This window comes from Hypanus sabinus, chromosome 27, assembly GCF_030144855.1.
Source record: "Hypanus sabinus isolate sHypSab1 chromosome 27, sHypSab1.hap1, whole genome shotgun sequence".
NCBI classification, from domain to species: Eukaryota; Metazoa; Chordata; class Chondrichthyes; order Myliobatiformes; family Dasyatidae; genus Hypanus; species Hypanus sabinus.
Window position 1 is genome coordinate 45,368,880 of NC_082732.1, and position 23,944 is coordinate 45,392,823.

Consider the following 23,944-nt stretch of genomic DNA (forward strand, 5'->3'; position numbering starts at 1 on the left):
GAAAGGTCTGGTAGAACCTCCCTCTGTTTGAGAGCAGGGGCAGGATTGGTGCTTGGGGTGATTCCTGGTCAACCTGAACTCGATGGGCTGAAGGGCTTGGTTCATGCCATCCCTCTAGACTCTCTAGCACTGACTTTTTCAGTCCCAGAAGTCCAGATGTAAACTAATGCTCCTGGACAGTTCTCGAAGGAATGTGTAGACCTTCATCTGTTAACACTTCCATTCACCTATAGATACCAAACTGAGTATGAAGAACAAACATCACAAGACAGGGAGAAAGGATGGCCTGAGCTCACAGCAGGGCCTTCTCCTCTCTGATATTGTACTTAGTCTTGTCACATACTCCTTACATCACAAAGACCTTACCTCTCCTGAAGCCACCACCATCACAGACTGAGAATGGAAAATAATTTGTAAATATTTGCCACAGATAACCACAATACTGGGCCAATGTCTTTCCATCTATTCCTTTTCTTTCAGTTAAAGCCCCCGCCCCACCCCCCAGTTACTTCTTACTTGGACATGGGCAGCTGACAGCAACTCAGCAGAGTCCTTTGGCCTGGGCTGAAAGTTGATCAGCCCTGTGTGTCCACTTTCACCACATGACTTCTAAGTGAAATCCTTCCTCTCCTAGGGCATTTCTGTAGTTCTGAATTTTTACAGGATAGGTTGCCAGCCACAAGCCCAACCCTTCTCCTTTTGTAGCCAGGCTTAAGACCGCCCACGGTGGAGTTTTGCTTTTATTTTGCTGTTAGTAAAATCACTTTATCACCAGCTCGCTGGACCTGCACCTCAACCCATCATGCTGATGAAATCCTTTCTATCAATCTGATCTATTATCCTGATCTCTCCTGGCCATTCCCTGTTTCCAGACTTGGTCATCATTCCCCCATCAGTTCTTGCTGACTCAGTGTTGCCATGTCTCTCTATTTCTGTTACCTCTTCCCAACCTCAAACCTTCTCCTTCTCCAATTCTGGCCATTTCTTCCTTCTTGATTCTCTTGTTATCATCGTTTGCCATGGCCTCAACTCCCCAGTCCTTGGTTCATCACCCCTTCCCTGAACTTACTGGATATAACCTCTCGAAAATCGTATTTAGAAATATTGCAGTTTCTCCTTGTTGACTTGCTGGTAATTTCCACATCCAAAGTAGTGAAGGCTTGTCTACAGTGATGTAGTTAGTATTCATTGGACAAGGTCTAGCCACAGATCATCAGGATTTTAAATACCCGGAATATACAAAATCAATTAAAAGTCTATCAAAATTTTAAAGAAATAAAAATTGTAAGTAAGTAATTTTAAAACACTTAACAAAAAATTAAAAATGCTAAATTAAGCTAATTTAAGAAGTAGACTATTTGTAGTTAACCTTCCCGCTTGTAAACCTTCTCATTGTTTCCATCACTCACTGAGCCTTGAACAATGGATACTCTGTTGGAAGCACAGGGAATCTGGGAAGTCATGTCCCTCCACTGAGTCCAACATGAGTGAAAACATCAGGAAAATATCGGCATGACCGCCGCACCTTTGAGCTCCCTCAAATACACAGTAATTCCAAAGCTGGACATCATCAATCTGATGCCATTTGCCTCTGGTCCAGCCCATTTCTTCTGCTTCATTGGTCTGAAAATAGTTGCTCCTCCAGGTTTAATTTACAGTTGATCCCTTTGAGACTTCTTGTTTCGGAAAGATGCTGTTTTTCATTCTGACCAGTTGACCAGGTTGATGACACCTGCAAAGGTTTTAATCCCAAGTCTCAATGTTTGGATCAGGGCATTGGTTTGGGATTTATGGGGCTTTTGTTTCCTGTTGACCACCCCTAACACTTCTCTCTTGTCTGACTTGGAACTGCTCTGTCCCATCGGAACCAGCCAATGCTTTTCTCCCTGAAGGCCCCTGGGCAGCATCCAGCTTCACAGATCCCACAGCTATCGATGATGTGATCTCCAAGATGGACAGACACTGGAGACTACTTGACGTCAGGGATCATGGACCCTTCTTTTATGTGGGAGGATCAAATGGAGCAGATCTGTACGTATAAACTCAAGTTTCTTTGTGCTCCATGCATCTCAGCACTTCCTCCTGCATCTCCCAGGGGAAAATACTGAGAACTGCGGGGAATTTAGAAACTAGAAAAAAGTGACTAAATATTGAGAGAGTAAATAAAAGAGAAAGAATAAAGAAACTATAAGAATAAGTGTGTGAAAACCCAGTGGCAAGGGCTTAGATACATTTCTAAATAAGAAGAGAGTAATAAAAGTGAATATACCTGAGAAAACTTTCAGCCAGATCACTGAGATTAAGGTGAATGGCCCCTCAACTCTGTGACCTGTATCCTGGCATCAGAACTGACTGGCTGCAAAGGTGGGAGATGCACCAGCTCTAACTCTCCAAAATTCCCAGGAAGCTTCCCAGAAAACTACATAACCTTCAGGGAACTGGGTTCAAAAACTCTGAGGTAATGCTGCAGCTCTATAAACTTTGATTAGATCACAGAGAACTGTGTTTACTTCTGGTCACCTCACTATAGGAAGGCTGTGGAAACTTTAGAGAGTGTACAGATGGGATTTACCTGCCTGGATTAGAGAGGGTGACTTTTGAAGAAAGGTTAAGTGAACTAGAGTGTTTATCTATGGAGTGAAGGAGGACGAGGGGTGACTTGATAGAGATGTACAAGATGCTGAGATATAGACTGAGTGATGAGCCAGCTCTGTTCCCCAATGTGGAAATGGGTAATACAAGTGGGTATAATTTTAAAGTGATTGGAGGGAAGTATAGGGGGGATGTCAGAGGCAGGTTTGTTATGCTTTGTGAACTCCAAAACATGAAAAATAATTGAAAGAAATACAGGGAGATAACTCGTGTGCTCTTCATTTATACTTTCAGCAAGGCATCACGCATATGACATGGTGGTGTCCTGATGTACGTTATTCATGTACTTTTACATATAAGCTGTATACATCCTGTAAACAAAGAATATTTAATCAGGTAACATTGGAAATATTGCTCAATTATTACTGAAGTATTAAGTACACTACAGGCATTTTAAACAGACAGTGGTGGGTGCCAGGCGCATTGCTGGAGGCAGGGGTAAAGGCAGATGCATTAAGGACTTTTAAATGATTATTAGATTGGTACATGGATGATTAGAAAGTGGAGGGCTATGTAGGAAGAGAGGGTGAACTTGATCATGCAGTAAGTTACTCCATTGTGTGCTGCAGGACCTGTACTGTGCTGTACTCTTCTAAATAGAGCCATGACCAGCAACCAATCCGGATACCGGAAGTTTGAGAGGAAGGGATTTCACTCAGATACTCTGCCTGAGTAGAAACGAGTAAAGGAAATTACAGTGATAAGAAGGAGGAGTTAGCTAAACTAAATTGGAAAGAGATGATGGCAGGGATGAAAGCAGAGTGAGTTTCTGGGAAAAATGAGGAAAGTGCATGATGGATGTATTCCAAAAACACTCAAATGGCAAAATAGTACAACCGCAGCTGACAAAGGAAGTCAAAGCTACTTTAAAAAAAAGAGGACATACATCAAAGCAAAAATTAGTGGAAAGACAGGATAGGGAAGCTTTTAAAAACCTAGAGAGCAAATAAAGGAATCATTAGGAGGGAAAAACTGAAATATGAAAGCAATCTAGAAAACAATATCAGTGGATAATAAAAGCTTCTTAAATTATGTAAAAAAATAAGAGATAAGAGTGGATATAGGACTGGTAGAAAATGAGGGTGGAGAGATAATAATGGGAAACAAGGAGATGGCAGATGAACTAAATGAGTATTTTGTGTCAGTCTTCACTGTGGAAGGCACTAGCAGTGTAACAAATGTTGTAGTGTGTGAAGGAAGAGATAAGAGTGCAGTCACTTTTACAAGAGAGAAGGTGCTCAAAAAGCTGAAAGACTTAAGGGTACATAAGCCACCCAGACCAAGATCAGAACTGCACCCTCATGTTCTCAAAGAGAGTAGTGGTAAAGATTATGGAAGCATTAGTAATGATCTTTCAGAAAACATTGGACACCAGCATGGTGCTAGAGTTCTGGAAAATTGCAAATGTCACACCAATAATAATGGAGGAAGGCAGCAGAAAGGAAATTATAGACCAGTTAGCCCAACCTCAGTGGTTGGGAAGATGTTGGAGTTAATTGTTAAGGATGAGGTGATGGAATACTTGGTGATAGAGGACAAGACAGGACAAAGTCAGCAATGTTTCCTTAAGAGAAAATCTTGACTGACAAACCTGTTGGAATTCTTTGAGGAGATTACACATAAGATAGATAAAGGGGATGCAGTGGATGTTGTATATTTGGACTTTCAGAAGACCTTTGACAAGGTGCCACACATGAGGCTGCTTACCAAGTTAAGAGCCCATGTTGTTACAGGAAAGTTACTAACATGGTTAGAGCACTGGCTGATTGGTAGGAACAGGAATAAACGGATCCTTTCCTGGTTTGCTGCCATGACTAGTGGTGTTCCGGAGGGGTCAGCATTGAGACCACTTCTTCTTACACTGTAATATCAATGATTTAGATGATGGAATACATGGCTTTGTTGTCAAGTTTGCAGATGATATGAAGATTTATGGAGGAGCAGGTAGTGTTGAGGAAACAAGAAGGCTGCAGAAGGATTTTGACAGATTAAGAGAATGAGCAAGAAAAAGGCAAATGAAATACAATATTGAAAAATGCATGGTCATGCACTTTGGTAGAAGAAAAAAAAATGAGCAGACTATTTTCTAAATGGGGAGAAAATCCAAAAATCTGAGATGCAAAGGGACTTGGGAGTCCTTGTGCAGAACACCCTGAAGGTTAACTTGCAGGTTGAGTTAGTGGTGAGGAAGGCAAATATAATATTAGCATTCATTTCAAGATGTCTAGAATATAAGAGCAAGAATGTGATGCTGAGGCTTTGTAAGGCACTGGTGAGGTCTCTGCTTGGGTATTCTCAACAGTTCTAGGCTCCTCCTCTAAGAAAAGATGTGCTGACATTGGAGAGGGTCCAGAAGAGGTTCACAAGATGATTCCGGGTATGTCAGGGTTACCATATGAGGGACATTTGATGGCTCTGGGTCTGTACTCGCTGGGATTTAGAAGGATGACGGGGGAATCTCATTGAAATCTTTCAAATGCTGAAAGGCCTAGACAGAGTAGATGTGAAAAGGATGTTTCCCATGGTGGGGGAGTCTAGGACAAAAGAGAACAGCCTCTGGATAGAGGGGCATCCATTTTAAAAAGAGATGCAGAGAAATTTCTTTAGCCAGAGGATGGTGAATTTGTGGAATTTATTACCACAGGCAGCTGTGGAGGCCAGGTCATTGGGTATATTTAAGGCAGAGCTTGATAGGTTCTTGATTGGACACAGCATCAAAGGTTACGGGGAGAAGGCCGGGGTGTGGGGCTGAGGAGGGGAAAAAAAGATCAGCCATGATTTAATAGTGGAGCTGGCTTGATTGCCAAATGGCATAATTCTACTCCTATGTTTTCTGATCTAAAAAGGAGCAGGGGATAGTGGCAGTGTAACTGAGCTCTGACCAGCAACCAATCCACATATTGATTAGCAAGAGCAAATTAAAGTAAGGCAGGGGCAAACACAGTGGCCATCTTCTGAGTGGATAGAGTCAGAGTGGTGATCCTGAGGCTTCAGCTCTTGGGGGCTTCACCGAAGAAAGGCTTCAGTCAGAGTAAGCAAAAAAAAAGAAGAAGAAACGCTCTAAGTTAGGTTTATTTCTCCTTTCCTTCTTTATATCTGCTCAGTTTGGACAGTAAAAGTTCCAGGCAGGATAGTGGAATGCTGCTCTTGCAGGATGTGGGAAGACAGGGAGACCTCCAGTGTCCCTGACAACTACAACTGCAAGACTGCAAAACAGAAGAAAACAAGGTAGTGCTTATAGGTTCATGGACTGTCAAAACCTGATGATGAAGGGGAAGAAGCCGGTTGTGAATTGTTGAGTGGGTGTTTTCATGCTCCTGTACCTCTTCCCTGTTGGTAGCATGTCCCGGCATGTCACTAATAACCGATGCCAGGTTATTGGGCACCAGCTTTTGAAGGTGACTTTGATGGAAAGAAAGGTTGTACCCATGATAGAATGGCTGAATCTCCAGTCCACTGTGGCCTTTTGTGAAGAGTGGTGAAGGTCTGGCAAAATGATTTTATGTCACACTGGAGTCTTCTGGCTTGTGATCATTATAACTGGCTATCAAAAGCCAGCTGGTGTGAGAACCCCTTACTTTTTCTGAGATACTACTCCTCAGGTTGCGCATCAAACCCAGTCTGATGTCCTGGAGACAGTCCTTGCCCTGGCAACACGTTCAAGAATGCATGTCCTCTCCCATCCACATTGGTACCTGGACCTTTCCTCCTCATTCTCCATATCCATCTTGGCACATTGGCCTTCATAAATCAGGGTACTGAGCACCGGAATTGGGATCTTATTTTGAGGTTGAGTAAGACATTGGTGAAGCCTAATTTGGAGTATTGTGTGCAGTTCTAGTCACCTACAGTACCTACAGAAAAGTTATCAATAAAGTTGAAAGAGTGAAGAGAAAATTTACTAGGATGTTGCTGGGACTAGAGGACATGAGGGTTGAATACATTACAACTTTATTCCCTGGAGCACAGGAGAATTGGGGAGATTTGACAGATACATAATTTTATTTGAGGGATATAGACAGGGTAAATGCAAGCAGGTTTTTTCCACTGAAGCTGGGTGAGACTAGAAATAGAGGTCAAGGTTTAGGGAGAAAGGCACAATGTTTAAGGAGACCATGAGGAGGAATTTATTCACTCAGCTGGTGGTGAGAGTGTGGAACAAGCTGCCAGCAGAAGTGGTGGATGCAGGATTGACTTCGACATTTAAGAGAAACTTGGATAGGTACATAGATGTGAGGGGTATGGAGAGCTTTAGACCAGGTGCAGGCTGGTGAGACTAGGCAAGTTAATATTTGGCAAGGACTAGGTGGGCCAAGGTACCTGTTTTTGAGCTTTGGTGCTCAAAGATTCTATGACACTTCCCCCAGCACTCTCTCCTCCAGCAGAGCAACAGAGGAGGGGTTTTTTTCAGCCCTTGAAATATGGACCACCATGCAGGGCAGTAAGTTAAATCCTCAGTCTGATGCTTAGAGTAAAACCAAGTCCCTCTCCCATCAGTAGCAGCAACAGTGACCTCCTTCATCTTCAATTTGGGTTGATATGGAATCAAAAAGCATGAAAAGCTCCAGATTTTCAGCATCTGCCAAATATCAAAATGTGGGATATGGGGTGATCTGTGATAACCTGGATGATCTCTGATGATCTAGGTGTTCCACCCAAAAGGCTGCAGAACTGGTCCATGTGGTATCTCAAAGAGCAGTTGGAGAAGGTGTGCAGAGCTTGGGAGAGGAGGTGGATCTGTGCATCCCTTTGGCCCACACCGTGCCTTAAGTCTCTTCCTCTCCGCTTGTGAAGGATGTTGCAAATTGGTCTGTTCTGTTTGTCTGTTTCCCTGATGGAGATACAGATGAAAGTCCAACTGTTTCTTTTTAATGCAGAGTTGCTAATTACTGCGAGATCAAGGGATGGAAGAGAATCTATGACAACAACCGGGGGGACTATTTATTCAAATGGTCTGAGCACAAAATGGCTATCAACTACCAGAACTTCCAACCAGGTAAGAACAAAGACAGCCTGATAGCTTGGGAGCTACTGGAACGGATATAGACTGTGAAGGTGAAGGTGGAATTAGAAGTGAAATAGATTATCATGATATCTGGTTTATCAAAGGGTACATATACTCAGCCTAAACACAGACAACATCTTACAATGTGTTTGAATCTTTTATACAATTCATTGGTAAAACATGACAGGATTATTCATTTCTATTTGAAAATTTTTACATTTCGTTGTTCCTTTAACTTTAGTTGAAAATGAAGTTTATTTCATATTTTCTTTAAGGATCCATTTTCAAAATCTTAAACTTGTAAATGTCATTGGTTTTCATAAGATCATAAGATAAAGGAGCAGAATTAGGCCATTTGGCCCATCAAGTCTGCTCCACCATTTCATCATGGCTGATCCAATTTTCCTCTCACACCCAATCTCCTGTCTTCTCCCCATATCCCTTCATGGCCTGACCAATCAAGAATCTATCATCCTCTAACTAAAATATACATAAAGATTTGGCCTCCACATCTGACTATGGCAAAGAATTCCATTCTATGGCTTAAGAAATTCCTCCTCATCTTCATTCTAAAAGGACACCCCTAGTTTCCAATGACATTGATTGTCGTTTCTGAGAGCTCATTGCAAAAACCTTACGATACCAAGGCTGAGAAATGTGAGTTCTGTTACCTCGGTTGCACTCACTCTGAACATCATCAAATCAGAGCCACTGAGTGGCCCAGCACAGAAACAGGTCCTTCAGCCCACAATCAACATGCTGACCTTTCTGCTATCAACACTATGTCTGTATACTTCTATGCCCTACCTATTTAAATGACTGCTTCCTCAGTACTACCTGTCCCTCCACTAGGCTTTGTATCATCTGCAAACTCGGCCAGAAAGCCTTCAATTTCAGCATCCAGATCATTGACATATAAGATGAAGATTAGTGGACACAACACTGACCCCTGTGGAGCACTACAAGCCTGTAAAGGCTACTTCTATTCCCACTCTCTGTTTCAATACAAGGTACTAAACAGGAACACTACCCATCACCCAGTCTGACCCAACACTGTGTCCACATTGCATACAGGAAACTCAAGAGGAAAGATAAAGTCATAGATCGTATAGCTCAAAAATGGGACCTATTGACCAACATCATCCAGACCTACCATGATACCTGTCAACACTTTCCACATTAGGCCTGTATCCCCCAACACCTTTCCTATCCAAGCACCTGTCCAAATGGCTTTGAAACATTGTAGTTATATCTCACTGTACCACCTCACCTGGAGGTTGCAGCTATTCACCACCTTTTGTGTGAAAACCCTACCCATCAGGACTCATTTAAACTTCTCCCCTCTCTGGGCCTGTATTTGCTGGAGGTTAAAAGAATGGGGAGGGGGAAGATTTCATTGAAACTTACTGAATATTGAAAGGCCTAGATAGAGTAGACATAGAGAGCAAGTTTCCTACAGTGGGAGATGTTAAACCAGAAGGCACAACGTCAGAATAGAAGATCATCCCGGTAGAGGCCAAGCCTTTGGGTATATTTAAACTGGAGGTTGACAGGTCCTTAAACAGTAAGGGTGTCTAAGGTTATGGGGAAAAGGCAGGAGAACAGGGATGAAAGGGAAAAGTAATCAGCCATGATGGAATGACAAATGGCCTAATTCTGCTGTGGATATATAGTATATGACAGAGCAGAGTCATTCTTGCAAACCGCCTCTGGACCCTCTCCAATGCCAGCACATCTTTTCTTAGATGAGGAGCCCAAAAGTGTTCACAATACTCAAGGTGAGGCCTCACCAGTGCATTATAAAGCCTCTGCATCACATTCCTGCTTTTGTATTCTAAACTTCTTGAAATGATGCTAACATTGCATTTGCCTTCCTCACCACCAACTCGACCTGCAAGTTAACCTTTAGAATGTTCTGCACAAGGACTCCCAAGTCCCTTTACATCCCAGATTTTTGGATTTTCTCCCCATTTAGAAAATAGTATGCACATTTATTTCTACTATCAAAGTGCATAACCATGCATTTTCCAACATTGTATTTCATTTGCCACTTTCTTGCCCATTCTCCTAATCTGTCTAAGTCATTCTGCAGCCTGCCTGTTTCCTCAACACTACCTGCCCCTCCACCAATCTTCGTATCATTTGCAAACTTGGCAACAAAGCCATCTATTCCATCATCTAAATCATTGATATACAGCATAAAAAGAATTGGTCCCAATATCAACCCCTGTGGAACACCACTAGCCACTAGCAGCCAACCAGACAAAGATCCTTTTATTCCCAAAAACAAAAAACACAAAATGCTGGCAGAACTCAGCAGGCCAGACAGCATTTTGTGTTTTTTGTTTTTTATTTATTTCCAGCATCTGCAGATTCACTTGTGTAACCTTTTATTCCCACTCGCTGCCTCCTACCAATCAGCCAGTGCTCTAACCATGTCAGTAACTTTCCTGTAACAACATGGGCTCTTAACTTGGTAAGCAGCCTCATGTGTGGCACTTTGTCAAAGGCCTTCTGAAAGTCCAAATATACAACATCCACTGTATCGCCTTTATCTATCCTATATGTAAACTCCTAAACGATTCCAACGGGCTTGTCAAGCAAGATTTTCCCTTAAGAAACCATGCTGACTTTTTCCTATCTTGTCCTGTGTTACCAGGTACCCCATAACCACATCCTTAACAATTGATTAAGATTAGGTGACCAATACTGCACACAATACTCCAAATTAGGCCTCACCACATCTTTCCAACCACTGAGATAAGGCTAACTGGTCTATATTTTCCTTTCTGCTGCCTTCCTCCTTTCTCAAAGAGTGGAGTGACATTTGCAAATTTCCGGTCCTCTGGCACCATGCCAGAGCCTAATGATTTTTGAAAGGTCATTGCTAATGCCTCCACAATCTCTAATGCTACCTCTTTCAGAACACTAGTGAGCAGTTCATCTGGTCTGGGAGACTTATGTACCTTTAGGTCTTTCAGCTTTTTGAGCACCTTCTCTCTTGTAACAGTAACTGCACCCATTCTCTTCCCTCACACACTACAACATCTGTCACACCACTCCTGTCTTCCACAGTGAAGATGGTAGGAGAATGAGGGGTGATTTGATAGAGGTGTATAAAATTATGATGGGTATAGATAAAGTGAATGCAAGCAGGCTTTTTCCACTGAGGCTAGGGGAGAAAAAAACCAGAGGACATGGGTTAAGGGTGAAGGGGAAAAGTTTAAAGGGAACATTGAGGGGGGGGCTTCTTCACACAGAGAGTGGTGGGAGTATGGAATGAGCTGCCAGATGAAGTGGTGAATGCAGGCTCACTTTTAACATTTAAGAAAAACTTGGACAAGTACAAGGATGAGAGGTGTATGGAGGGATATGGGCCAGGTGCAGGTCAGTGGGACTAGGCAGAAAAATGGTTCGGCACAGCCAAGAAGGGCCAAAACAACTGTTTCTGTGCTGTAACGTTCTATGGTTCTATGGTTCTAAAATACTCAATTAGTTCATCTGTTATCTCCTTGTCCCCCATTATTATTTCTCTGGCCTCATTTTCTGGTGGTTCTATATTCACTCTCATCTCTCTTTTATTTTTTTACATACTTGAAAAAGTTTTCACTATCCACTTTGATATTGCTTGCTAGTTTGCTTTCATATTTCATCTTTTCCCTTCTAATGATTCTCTTAATTACCCTCTGTAGATTTTTAAAGTTTCCCAGTCCTCTATCTTCCCCTTAATCTTTGCTTTGTCGTATGCCCTCTGTGTTAGCTTTGTCTTTCCTTGTCACCCATGATTGTACTATTTTGCCACTTGAGCATTTCTTTGTTTTTGGAATACCTCTATCCTGCACCTTCCTCATTTTTTCACAGAAACCCATGCCATTGCTACTCTGCTAACATCCCTGCCAGCAGCCCCTTCCAGTTTACTTTGGTCAACTCCTTACTCATACCACTGTAATTTCCTTTACTCCACTGAAATACTGCTATGTCAGACTTTACTTTCTCCCTGTCAAATTTCAAGTTGAACTCAATCATATTGTGATCACTGGCTGCTAAGAGCTATTTTTACCTTAAGCTGCCAAATGGCCCTGGTACAAAAATTTATCCTTGTAAATTTTCTCTGTACTCTTTGAGCCTCCTTTATATCTTTCCTGTTGGTAGGTGACCAATACTGCACACAATATTCCACATTAAGCCTCACCAACATCTTATACAACTTCAACATAACATCCCATCTCCTGTACTCAATACATTGATTTAAAGAGGTCAATGTGCCAAAAGATTCCTTTATAACGCTATCTACCTGTGACACCACTTTCACTGAATTATGGACCTGTATTCCCAGATCCCTTTGTTCTACCACACTCCTCAGTGCCCTCCCATTCACTGTGTAAGACCTACCCTGGTTGGTCCTACTGAAATGCAAAACCTCGCACTGTCTGCATTAAATTCCATCCGCCATTTTTCAGCCCATTTTTCTCGCTGGTCCAGATCCCACTTGACCAGCCCTGATAACCTTCCTCGCTGTTCACTACACCCCCAATCTTGGTATCATTCACAAATTTGCTGATCCAGTTAACCACATTATCATCCAGATCATCGATGTAGTTGACAAACAACAATGGACCCAACACCGATCCCCGTGACACACCATTAGTCACAAGCCTTCAGTCAGAGGGGCAACCCTCTACTACCTCTCTCTGGCTTATCCCACAAAGCCAATGTCTAATCCAATTTACTACCTCGTCTTGAATGCCAAGCTACTAAACCTTCTTGACCAACCTCCCATGTAGGACCTTTTCAAATGCCTGACTAAAGTCCATGTAGACAATATCCACTGCCATGTTTTCATCAACTTTCCTGGTAAAAACTCATTAAGATTGGTTCGACATGATCTATCATGCATAAAGCCATGCTAGCTATCCTTCAGAATCAGAATCAGGTTTATTATCACTGGAATGTGAAGTAAAATGTGTTAACTTAGCTGCAGCAGTTCAATGCAACACATAATCTAGCAGAGATAAAATAATAATAATAATAAACAAGTAAATCAATTTCATATATTGAATAGATTTTTTAAAATGTGCAAAAACAGAAATACTGTATATTAAAAAAAAGTTTTTTTCCACCCTTCAATTATAGACCAAGCATATTCGGCTTGGAAGACTAAGGGATTACTACGATTTTCTGATTTATTTTTGTTCAATTGTTTTATGTCTTTTGAGCAATTATCTAATAAATATAATTTGCCTAGATTTATTTTTTTAGATATTTACAGATTAGGCATTTTTTAAATACTGTACTTCCTACTTTTCCAAATTTTGTGTCTTTAGGTATTTTGGAGAGTTTGTTTGAATTTCAAAAAGGGCTTATATCAAAACTTTATAATATAATTATGAAGATACGTTTGGAGCCCCTTTATAAGACAAAAAATGATTGGGAAAGAGAGCTTTATCTTATTATTCCTATTGAGAATTGGGATAGAATTCTTCAATTAGTTAATACATCATCTATATGTGCCAAACATTCATTAATACAGTTTAAGGTCGTACATAGGGCCCATATGTCTAAGGATAAATTAGCTCATTTTTATTCCTATATAAATCCTATTTGTGATAGATGTTAATCTGAAATAGCGTCTTTAACTCATATGTTCTAGTCGTGTCCGCTTTTGAAAAAATATTGGAAAGATATTTTTTATATTATCTCTGAGGTATTGAACATTGATTTACAACCCCATCTTATTACCGCAATTTTTGGTTTACCAATGATGGACTCACTTCATTTATCTTCTTCTGCCTGTTGAATGATTGCATTTCTTACTCTAATGGCTAGAAGATCTATTTTGCTGAATTGGAAGGAAATTAATCCTCCCACTGTATTTCATTGGTTTTCTCAAACTATGGTATGTTTAAATTTAGAAAAAATTAGAAATGGTGTATATCAAATGGTGTATAAAAAATTAGAAGTGGTGTATATCAATAAATTAGAGAGAGTGCAGAGACGATTTACTAGGATGTTACCTGGGTTTCAGCAATTAAGTTACAGAGAAAGGTTGAACAAGTTAGGTCTCTATTCATTGGAGCGTAGAAGGTTGAGGGGGGATTTGATCGAGGTATTTAAAATTTTGAGAGGGATAGATAGAGTTGACGTGAACAGGCTGTTTCCATTGAGAGTAGGGGAGATTCAAACTAGAGGACATGATTTGAGAGTTAGAGGGCAGAAGTTTAAGGGAAACACGAGGGGGTATTTCTTTACTCAGAGAGTGATAGCTGTGTGGAATGAGTTTCCTGTAGAAGTAGTAGAGGCCAGTTCAGTTGTGTCATTTAAGGTAAAATTGGATAGGTATATGGACAGGAAAGGAGTGGAGGGTTATGGGCTGAGTGCGGGTAGGTGGGACTAGGTGAGATTAAGGGTTTGGCACGGACTAGGAGGGCCAAGATGGCCTGTTTCCGTGCTGTGATTGTTATATGGTTATATGGTTGATACTTCTATTAAATTTGAAAAGATATGGAGACCATTTATTCAATATTTCCATATGATATAATATGACCCTGTTTCAAGCCTATTTGATTTCCCAGTTTTGATTTTATATATGTTGAGAGGATCGGAGTTGACAACACTGATGATTTTGTATTCTTGTGAGATATTATAAACAGCCCTTTTTTATCTTTTTCCAGTTTTTCTCTTTCTCGTTTTCCTTTTTTGTTTTTTTTTCTTTATTAGCCATTAGATTGTTAGATTAGTTTTTTTTGCATAATTTTTTTTCTTTTTCTTTTTTCTGTTTTTTTAAATTATATATTATGATATACCTAGATTTGCCTTGTTTATTTATATATTGTATCGTCCATGATTTGGGAATACTCATTTATACTGTAATCATTGCTTATGTATTCTTTCATGTGCAGTTGAAATGTGTATGTTTGTAATCCCATTATCTATGTATCAATTGTATTTTGTTGATATTAATAACAGTAATAAAAAGATTGAAAAATAAAAAAAAGTGAGGTAGTGTCCAAAGATTCAATGTCCATTTAGGAGTCGGATGGCAGAGGGGAAGAAGCTGTTCCTGAATCGCTGAGTGTGTGCCTTCAGGCTGCTGTTCCTCCTCCCTGATGGTAACAGTGAGAACAGAGCATGCCCTGGGTGCTGGAGGTCCTTATTAATGGATGCTGCCTTTCTGAATTACCGCTCTCTAAAGATGTCCTGGGTACTTTGTAGGCTAGTACCCAAGATGGAGCTGACCAGATTTACAACCCTCTGCAGCTTCTTTTGGCCCTGTGCAGTAGCCCCTCCATACCAGACAGTGATGCAGCTTGTCAGAATGCTTTCCACAGTACATCTATAGAAGTTTTTGAGTGTATTTATTGACATGCCGAATCTCTTCAAATTCCTAATAAAGTATGGCTGTTGTCTTGCCTTCTTTATAACTACATCAATATATTGGGACCAGGTTAGACTCTCAGAGATTCTGACCCCCAGGAAATTGAAGCTGATCACTCTCTCCACTTCTGATGCCTCTATGAGGATTGGTATGTGTTCTTTCATCTTACTCTTCCTGAAGTCCACACTCAGCTGTTTCATCTTACTGACGTTGAGTACCAGGTTGTTGCTATGGCACCATTCCACTAGTTGGCATATCTCACTCCTGTACGGCCTCTCGTCACCACCTGAGATTCTACCAACAATGGTTGTATCGTCAACAAATTTATAGATGGTATTTGAGCTATGCCTAGCCACACAGTCATGCATATATAGAGAGTAGAGCAGTCCATATATATCCAAATACCTATATATCCAGACCCTCAGAATATCTTCCAATAACTTCCCCACTACTGATATCAGGCTCACTGGCCTATAGTTTTCTGGTTTATTTTTAGAGCCTTTCTTGAACAGCGGAACAACATTGACTATCCTCCAATCCTCTGGTACCTCTCCTATTGCTAAGAATGATTTAATGATCTCTGCTAGGGCCCCGGCAAATTTTGCACTTGCCTCCCGTAGGGTCCGAGGGAAAGGGAACATCGTGTCAGGCCCTGGGATTTATCCACCATAATCTGCCTCAGGGAAGCAAACAATTCCTCCTGTGTAATCTTCATAGGGTCCATGAAGTTGATGCTGCTTTGCCCCACTTCTATAGGCTCTGTGTCCGTCTCCTGAATAAACACAATAGAATTATTTAAAGTTCTCCTCATCTGTTTTGGCTGCAAACATGGATTACCTTTCTGATCTTCCAGAGAATAAACCTTGCAATCATTTTGCACTTCACATGTCTGCAGAATCCCTTAGGATTCCCCTTCACCTTGTCTGCTAGGACAACCTCTTGCCTTCTTTTAGTCATCCTGATTTCTTTCTTAAGTGTTCTCTTGCATTTTTTAAATGTTCTCTATTTCTTTCTTCAGTATTCTCTGTATAAGAAAGTTGTCTAGTTCTATCCTTAATCTTTCCAAGTACTGACTTGTAGCATTTCCATGATAGTCTCTGTGGTCCTTCACCAGAACTGCATGTACAGGAGTGAAACTTCAAAATCCCTTGTTGAGGAGCGTATAATTTGACTCTGCTGTTGGTCCTACATACTTCTTTTTTCAAATTATTTTATTATTATTATCCAAAATAACAAGAGTACATCGAAGTAGGTAACACTTACACTGTCTCAAGGAGAAAGAAAAACATTATTTTAAAAATTGAAAAATTTGGTGACAAAAAAAGGGAAAAAAAACCCCTACGAAAGCAAAATGAGAAAAAAAAAACCATTAGATGTTCAACCCCGGAGCCATGCGTCATATAAAAAACTTCTAAAGCTAAACATCAAACCACCAGCAAGAAAAAAAAGTACCAAAATTTACAATTAGATCGTGGAGGAAATTTATCAATTAACTCAAATGATAGTAATGAGAAAATGAACCCCATCTTTTCTCAAAATCAAACATAGGTTCAAAGGTTCGACTTCTAATTTTCTCCAAATTCAAACAGAACATCACTTGAGAGAACCATTGTGACAGAGTGGGAGCCGAAGCATCCTTCCATTTCAACAGAATGGCCCTCCGAGCTATCAATGTAACAAACGCAATAACATGTTGGTCAGACAAAGAAATACTGTGGGTATTTTGAGGAATTATTCCAAAAAGCACAGTTAATCTGTTAGGTTGTAAATTAATTCCAAGTGCTTTAGAAATTGTAGAAAAAAACTGACTTCCAGAACTGTTCCAGTATAGAACAAGACCAAAACATGTGTGTCAGTGCAGCTGTCTCAGTTTTACATCTATCACAATAATCATCAACATTAGGAAATGTTTTAGACAATCTCTCCTTCGTCAAATAGTAATGGTGTACAATTTTAAATTGAATCAGTGAATGACTAGCACAAATCGATTAAGAGTTAACCAACTTCAGAATCCACGTCCAGTCCTCCGTCATAAAAGTCAAATTAAGTTCCTTTTCCCCAATCTTGTTTAATCTTAAATAAAGGACGCTTATCCTATTATAATAGTAAATTATAAATTCTTCCAATGGAACCCTTCATCAAAGGGTTCATACTCGTAATAGTGTCTAACAGGTCAGCATCCAATATGTAAGGAAAATTACTTAAATATTTTTGTAAGAAATGTCTAACTTGAAGGTATTGTAAAAAGTGTGAGTATGAAAGAGAATATTTATCAACTAATTGTTCAAAAGACATCAGTCTATCTTCTTTAAATAGATTCAAAAAAGAATTAATACTTTTATTTTTCCAAAGTAAAAAAATTGGATCACTCAAAGAAGGCTTAAAAAAGTAATTTTGATAAATTAAACTACAAAGTTTAAATTCTTTAAGGTTAAAAAAATTACGGAACTAGAGCCAAATTTGTAAAGCGTGCTTAATCACAGGGTATAAATTTAAATCAGCAACTTTAGCTAATTGTATAGGTAAAGCCGCTCTCAATAACGAGGTTAAATAAAACTGTTTCACAGCTTTCAATTCCGAGTCTACCCAAATTGGCCGTTTGTTCTTATCAACCCAGTATAACCAAAAGGACATATATAACAACCCAGTAATACATTCTTAAATTAGGCAAAGCAAGACCTCCATCCTTTTTCAATTTTTGTAAGTGACATTTACTAATTCTTGGTCTTTTATCATTCCAAATAAAAGATGTAATAATAGAATCAATCCAATCAAAAAAACTTATTAGTCAAAAAAACAGGGATATTCTGAAATAAATATAAAAATTTTGGTCAAATCATCATTTTGACTATATGGATGTGACCAGCTAGTGAAAAGGTAAGTGGGTTCCATCTACTAAATAAATATTTCATAGAATCTACCAAGGGAACATCTATATACTTCTTCTGAGACTGGCTTTGAGGAGATCAGAGTGTAAGCACAAGGGGTGACACCAGAACAGCTTAACTGCAGAGTTGTTGGTTGTGAAGTGTGCAAAATTGCAATATGCAGTGAAGAAATTGATGAGGTTCTAATTCAGGGTAGTGTGTTCTGCTGACATTTTTCACCATGCTTTCTTTAGGCTCTGGATAAACCTTTCTCACAAGCCATTTGTAGCTGGGTGGTACGGTGTAGATGTAATATGTCTTATTCCATTCCTTTTCAGGAATGACTGAAACTGTTCTGCATTGTCACTGACTAAGTATTCTGAGAAGAGACTTTTTGACATTTCAGCAGTACGTGAGTCTGCCGTGGACATTACTGGGAACCCTTCTGGTCACTTTGCTGCTGTGTCCACTACTACCAAGAAACTTGTGCTCATGAATGGTCTGGCAAAGTCCACATGAACCCTCTGGCAGTGTTATGCAGACCATTCCGAGGGATGGAGAGGTGCTGGTCTGGCACCTTCTGGATATGTTAGTGCATGGCAAGCTGCTTGATTTGCTGATCTATCCCTGAGCATCAGACAAAGCTTTGAACCAACACTTTCATTTAGCCCATACCTGGATGACCAGCATGTGGCTCCTCCAACACTTTAGCTCTCAGCTTGGATGGTGCAACTACTCTAAATCCCCACATAAAGCAACCCCCGTCAAGGGCAAGTTCATCCTGGGAATGGTGAAATTGGGGAAGCTGGAGTTCCTGCTTCATATTCCAGCCATTTTGCTTTGCCTTGTAGTCTCTGTGTGGGGTCTTTTCTGGTTTCCTTTTGATTCATCTCTCCTCTACTAGGGAAACTTTCCATTTGCATTCGGCAGAATAAACCAAGAGGAATGTCCTCTTGTGTAAATTTTTCAAGGGCAAATGGGATAATCCATCAGCATTTCCATGATTGTTCATCCTCTTGAGTTCAATCCAAAAAGCAGAGTCCACCTCTACATCAGTGCTGCTGCTGTTAGTGGGACACCCTCCTCAGCATTGGAATGGACACTAATGGTTGATGATCAGTAATGAGGGTGAACTTTCTCCCATACAAGTGCTGGTTGAACCTTTTTACACCTCAAACCAGACTCAAGGCCTCTTGGTTAATCTGTGTGTGTAATTTATACCATAAAGTGAGGTGTCACATTCAAGTTTCACTGGACGATATGGATCATGATGAGTCAGTACAGTGTCTGACATCACCACTAACTTTTGGAAAGCCACCTCACACTGCTTTGTCCATTGCCATTTCCTTCCTGATCAGCAGTAATGAGATCAAAAGGTGAAGCACAGCAGCCAGGTTTGGCAGAAATCTGTCATAGTAATTGTCAAATCCTAAAATGGACCACAACTGTCACATCCTCTGACCTTAGGGAATTCACCACTGCTTGAATTTTCTCAGCACACTTATGTAAATACTTGTGAGTCAACGGTGTGACCACAATAAGAGATGCTTGATTTAAAGAATTCACACTTGATGCTGTGACCCCATAATCTTCTATTCTTTTTCATATTGTCTTGAGATTTGGGAGAAGTTCTTTGTCATCCTCACTGTTACGACTGAGTGCTTGGGCAGCCTTGCAGCACCTGATCCATAACTTTCTGCCAGAGTGCAGGTGCAGATGCTACTCCAAATATAAGCACAGTATAGTGATAAAACCCTCTGTAAATGTTTATGGTGAGAAATGCTTTGAACTTGCAGGGTAATGTAAGGGGTGGAAATGTACATAAGTCACAGCCATTGATGTTCAGTTGGATTTCACTTTAAGAGGCTGGTTTGGCATGATGACGTAATTATGTGAAGTTTTTTATCATGCTTTATGCTCTGTGTTTGGAATACAATAAATGAGCTGTTGCAGTTTTTCCTAAACCTAATATGTCTTGCGTGGTTTAATTGGTGAACACCTACACTGGTGACTCTGATGCTCTAGGATGCTTCCAGTTATTGAACATGTTGGCCAACACAGTCACCTTGAAACTGCTGAAGTTTTGGGAGCAGAATACCGTTACTTGGTTTGTAGAAGCCGGAACCCAATGCACGCTGGGAGAAATCTCTGTGGGCGACATCAAATATCATCACATGGTAACATTATTCAGTACTCCACAACTGTGAGGGAGGTGAGTTTACTTGAACATCTGCCTGAACACGATAAATACCAATCGCTGAAAACTCATTTTTTACAGACTTTTGGACTATTGGAGTCAGCATGCCAATCAGTCGCTCTCCTTGCCCGGCCCCGGGAATGCTGGGCCATTGGAGCTAATGGACAAAATGCTCTCTCTTCTGGGAAATCATCATCCTTGTCAAAGCAAAAATAGATCTCTAAAAAGTGATATAAATTAATTACAAATATAAAACACAAAATAATTGATTGCATAAGTATTCACCCCTTTAGTAGATGCACTTTGGCAGCAATTATAGGCTTGAGTCTGTGTGGATAGGTCTCTATCAGCTTTGCACATCTGGACACTGCAATTTTTCCACTTTCTTGTTTAGAAAACTGCTCAAGCTCTGTCAGATTGCATGGAGATCATGAGTGAACAGCCCTTTGCAAGTCCAGCCACAAATACTCAATTGGATTGATGTCTGGACTCTGATTTGGCCACTTCAGGATATTAACTTTGTTGTTTTTAAGCCATTCCCGTGTAGCTTTGGCTTTGTGCTTGGGGTCATTGTCTTACTGGAAAACAAATTTTCTCCCAAGTTGCAGTTCTTCTGCAAACTGCATCAGGTTTTCCTTCAGGATTTCCCTGTATTTTGATGCATTCATTTTACTCTCTGTCTTCACAAGCCTTCCAGTCTGGTGCAGTGAAGCATCTCCACAGCAAGATACAGCCACCATCATGCCTCACAGTAGGAATGGTGTGTTTTTGATGATGAGTGGTGTTTGGCTTACACCAAACATAGCGTTTAGTCTGATGACCAAGAAGCTCGATTTTGGTTTCAGCAGAACATAGAACCTTCTTCTAGCTGACTTCAGAGTCTCCCACATGCTTTCTGGCAAGCTCCCGCCGAGATTTCATGTGAGTGTTTTTCAACAGTGGCTTTCTCTTTGCCACTCACCCATAAAGCTGCGACTGGTGAAGCACCTGGGTAACAGTTGTATGCACAGTCTTTCCCATCTCAAGCACTGAAGCTCATAACTCCTCCAGAGTTGTCATTGGTCTCTTGGTGGCCTCCCTCACTAGTCCCCTTCTTGAACAGTCACTCAGTTTTTGAGGACGGCCTGCTCTAGGCAGATTTATAGCTGTGCAATATACTTTCCACTTCTCGATGATTGATTTAACTGTACTCCAAGAGATATTCAGTGACTTGGAAATTTTCTTGAATCCATCTCCTAACTTGTGCTTTTCAATGCAGAGTTGCTTGGAGTGTTCCCTTGTCTTCATGGTGTAGTTTTTGCTGGGATACTGACTCACCAGCAGTTGGACCTTCCAGATACAGGTGCACTTCTTCTGCAATCAATTGAAACACCTTGACTGTACAGAAATCTCCAAAAAAGAGCTCCATTTAACTAGTTATGTGACTTCTAAAAACAATTGACTGCACCAGTGATGATTTAGTGTGTCATATGAAGGAGGTGAATACTTGTGCAATCAATTATTTTGAGTTTTATATTTGTAATTTATTTAGAGATCTGTTTTCACTTTGACACAAGAATCTTTTTCTGTTGATCAGTGTCAAAAAAAAACAAATTAACAATAGAACATGAAGTAAGTTTGCAGATGACACGAAGTTTGAAGGAGTTGTGGATGGAGCTGTAGGTTGTTGAAGGTTACAAGAGGATATAGACAGGCAGTTGGGCAGAAAAATGGCAGATGGAGTTCAATCCGGGCAAGTGTGAGGTGATGCATTTTGGAAGGACAAATCAGAAGACAGAGTATTAATGGTCAGTTACTTAAGAGTGTGGATGAACAAAGGGACCTTGGGGTTCAAATCCATACATCCCTCAAGGTCGCTGCACAGGTTATAGGGTAGTTAAGAAGGCCTATGGGATGCTAGGCTTCATTAACAGGGGGATTGAGTTCAAGAGTAGAGAGGTCATGTTGCAACTCTACAAATCTCTGGTGAGATGTGTTGTGTTCAGTTCTGGTCACCTCGTTAAAGGAAGGATGTGGAAGCTATGGAGAGGGTTCAGAGGAGATTTACCAGGATGTTGTCTGGTTTGGAGAACAAGTCATATGAAGCAAGGTTAGCAGAGCTGGGACTTTTCTCTTTGGAGTGTAGAAGAATGAGAGGGAACTTGATAGAGGTCTACAAGATTATGAGAGGCATAGATAGGGTGGATAGTCAGTACCTGTTTCCCGGGGCACCAATAGCAAACACCAGAGAGCATATGTACGAAATTAAGGGAGGGAAGTTTAGGGGAGATATCAGGAGTAAGTTTTTTACACAGAGGGTTGTGAGTGCCTGGAATGACTTGCCAGGGATGGTGGTAGAGGCTAAAACATTAGGGGTATTTAAGAGCCTCTTGGACAGGCACATGGATGAAAGAAAAATAGAGGGTTATGGGGTAGTGTGGGTTTAGTACTTTTTTTAAAGATTATATGGGTCAGCACAACATGGAGGGCTGAAGGGCCTGTATGGTGCTGTAGTGTTCTACGGTTCTATGAAAACTTCTGGAGGTGGGAGAGAGGCAGTGAATGCATTTTATAGGCATTGTATACGGGCAGCCATTACAAATGGCAGGTGATTTTATTCCCGACACTGACGACCTCAGAATCAGGATTATTAACTCCAGCATTTGTTGTCAAACTTGTTAACTTGGCAGCAGTTCAAAGCAATACATGATAACATTGAAAGGAAAAATAAGTGGATAAATAAATAAATGAATAAATGAATGAATGAATAAATAAATAAATAGATCGCTGGATAGATAAATAAATAAATAAATAGATAGCTGTGAGTATATATGCATGTATATTAAGTAGATTAAAATAGAGTAAAACAGAAGTAATATATTTTTCAAAAAGTGAGGTAGTCTTCATGGGTTCAATGTCCATTTAGGAATCGCATTGTAGAGGGGAAGAAGCATAGAACCATAGAAACATAGAAAACTTACAGCACAATACAGGCCCTTAAACCCACAAAGTTGTGCTGAACATGTCCCTACCTTAGAAGTACCTAGGGTTTACCCATAGCTCTCCATTTTTCTAAGCTCCATGTACCCATCTAGGAGTCTCTTATAAGACCCTATTGTTTCCACCTCCACAACTGCCCGGATCCGGCAGCCCATTCCACGCACTCACCACTCCCTGTGTAAAAAAAACTTACCCCTGACATCTCCTCTGTACCTATTTCCAAGCACCTTAAAACTGTGCTCTCATGCTAACCATTTCAGCCCTGGGGAAAAGCTTCTGACTATCCATATGATCAATGCCTCTCATCATCTTATACATCTCTATCAAGTCACCTCTCATCCTCCGTCACTCCAAGGAGAAAAGGCCGAGTTCACTCAACCTATTCTCATAAGGCATGCTCCCCAATCCAGGCAACATCCTTGTAAGTCTCTTCTGCACCCTTTCTATGGCTTCCAAGTCCTTCCTATAGTGAGGCAACCAGAATTGAGCAAAGTACTCCATGTGTGGTCTGACCAGGGTCCTATATAGCTGCAACATTACCTCTCGGCTCTTAAACTCAGACCCACGATTGATGAAAGCCAATGCACCCTGTGCCTTCTAAACCACAGAGTCAACCTACACAGCAGCTTTGAGTGTTCTATGAACTCGGACCCCAAGATCCCTCTGATCCTCCACACTGCCAAGAGTCTTACCATTAATACTATATTCTGCCATCATATTTGACCTGCCAAAATGAACCACCTCACACTTACCTGGGTTGAACTCCATCTACCCAGTTTTGCATCCTATCAATGTCCCATTGTAACCTCTGACAGCCCTCCACACTATCCACAACACCTCCAACCTTTGTGTCATCAGCAAACTTAAAA

General features: G+C 40.6%; 1 protein-coding gene across 1 annotated transcript in view; it reads left to right on the plus strand.

The window, feature by feature from the left end:
• The first annotated feature begins 1,931 nt into the window (after positions 1–1,931).
• LOC132381954 (protein polyglycylase TTLL10-like) overlaps positions 1,932–23,944 on the plus strand; it is a 40,371-nt gene continuing 18,358 nt past the window's right edge. Inside the window, exons 1-2 of the mRNA XM_059951656.1 lie at positions 1,932–2,031; positions 7,530–7,648. Coding sequence (XP_059807639.1) covers positions 1,952–2,031; positions 7,530–7,648 — 199 coding nt within the window. The 5' untranslated portion in view covers positions 1,932–1,951. The remainder of the gene's footprint in view (positions 2,032–7,529; positions 7,649–23,944) is intronic.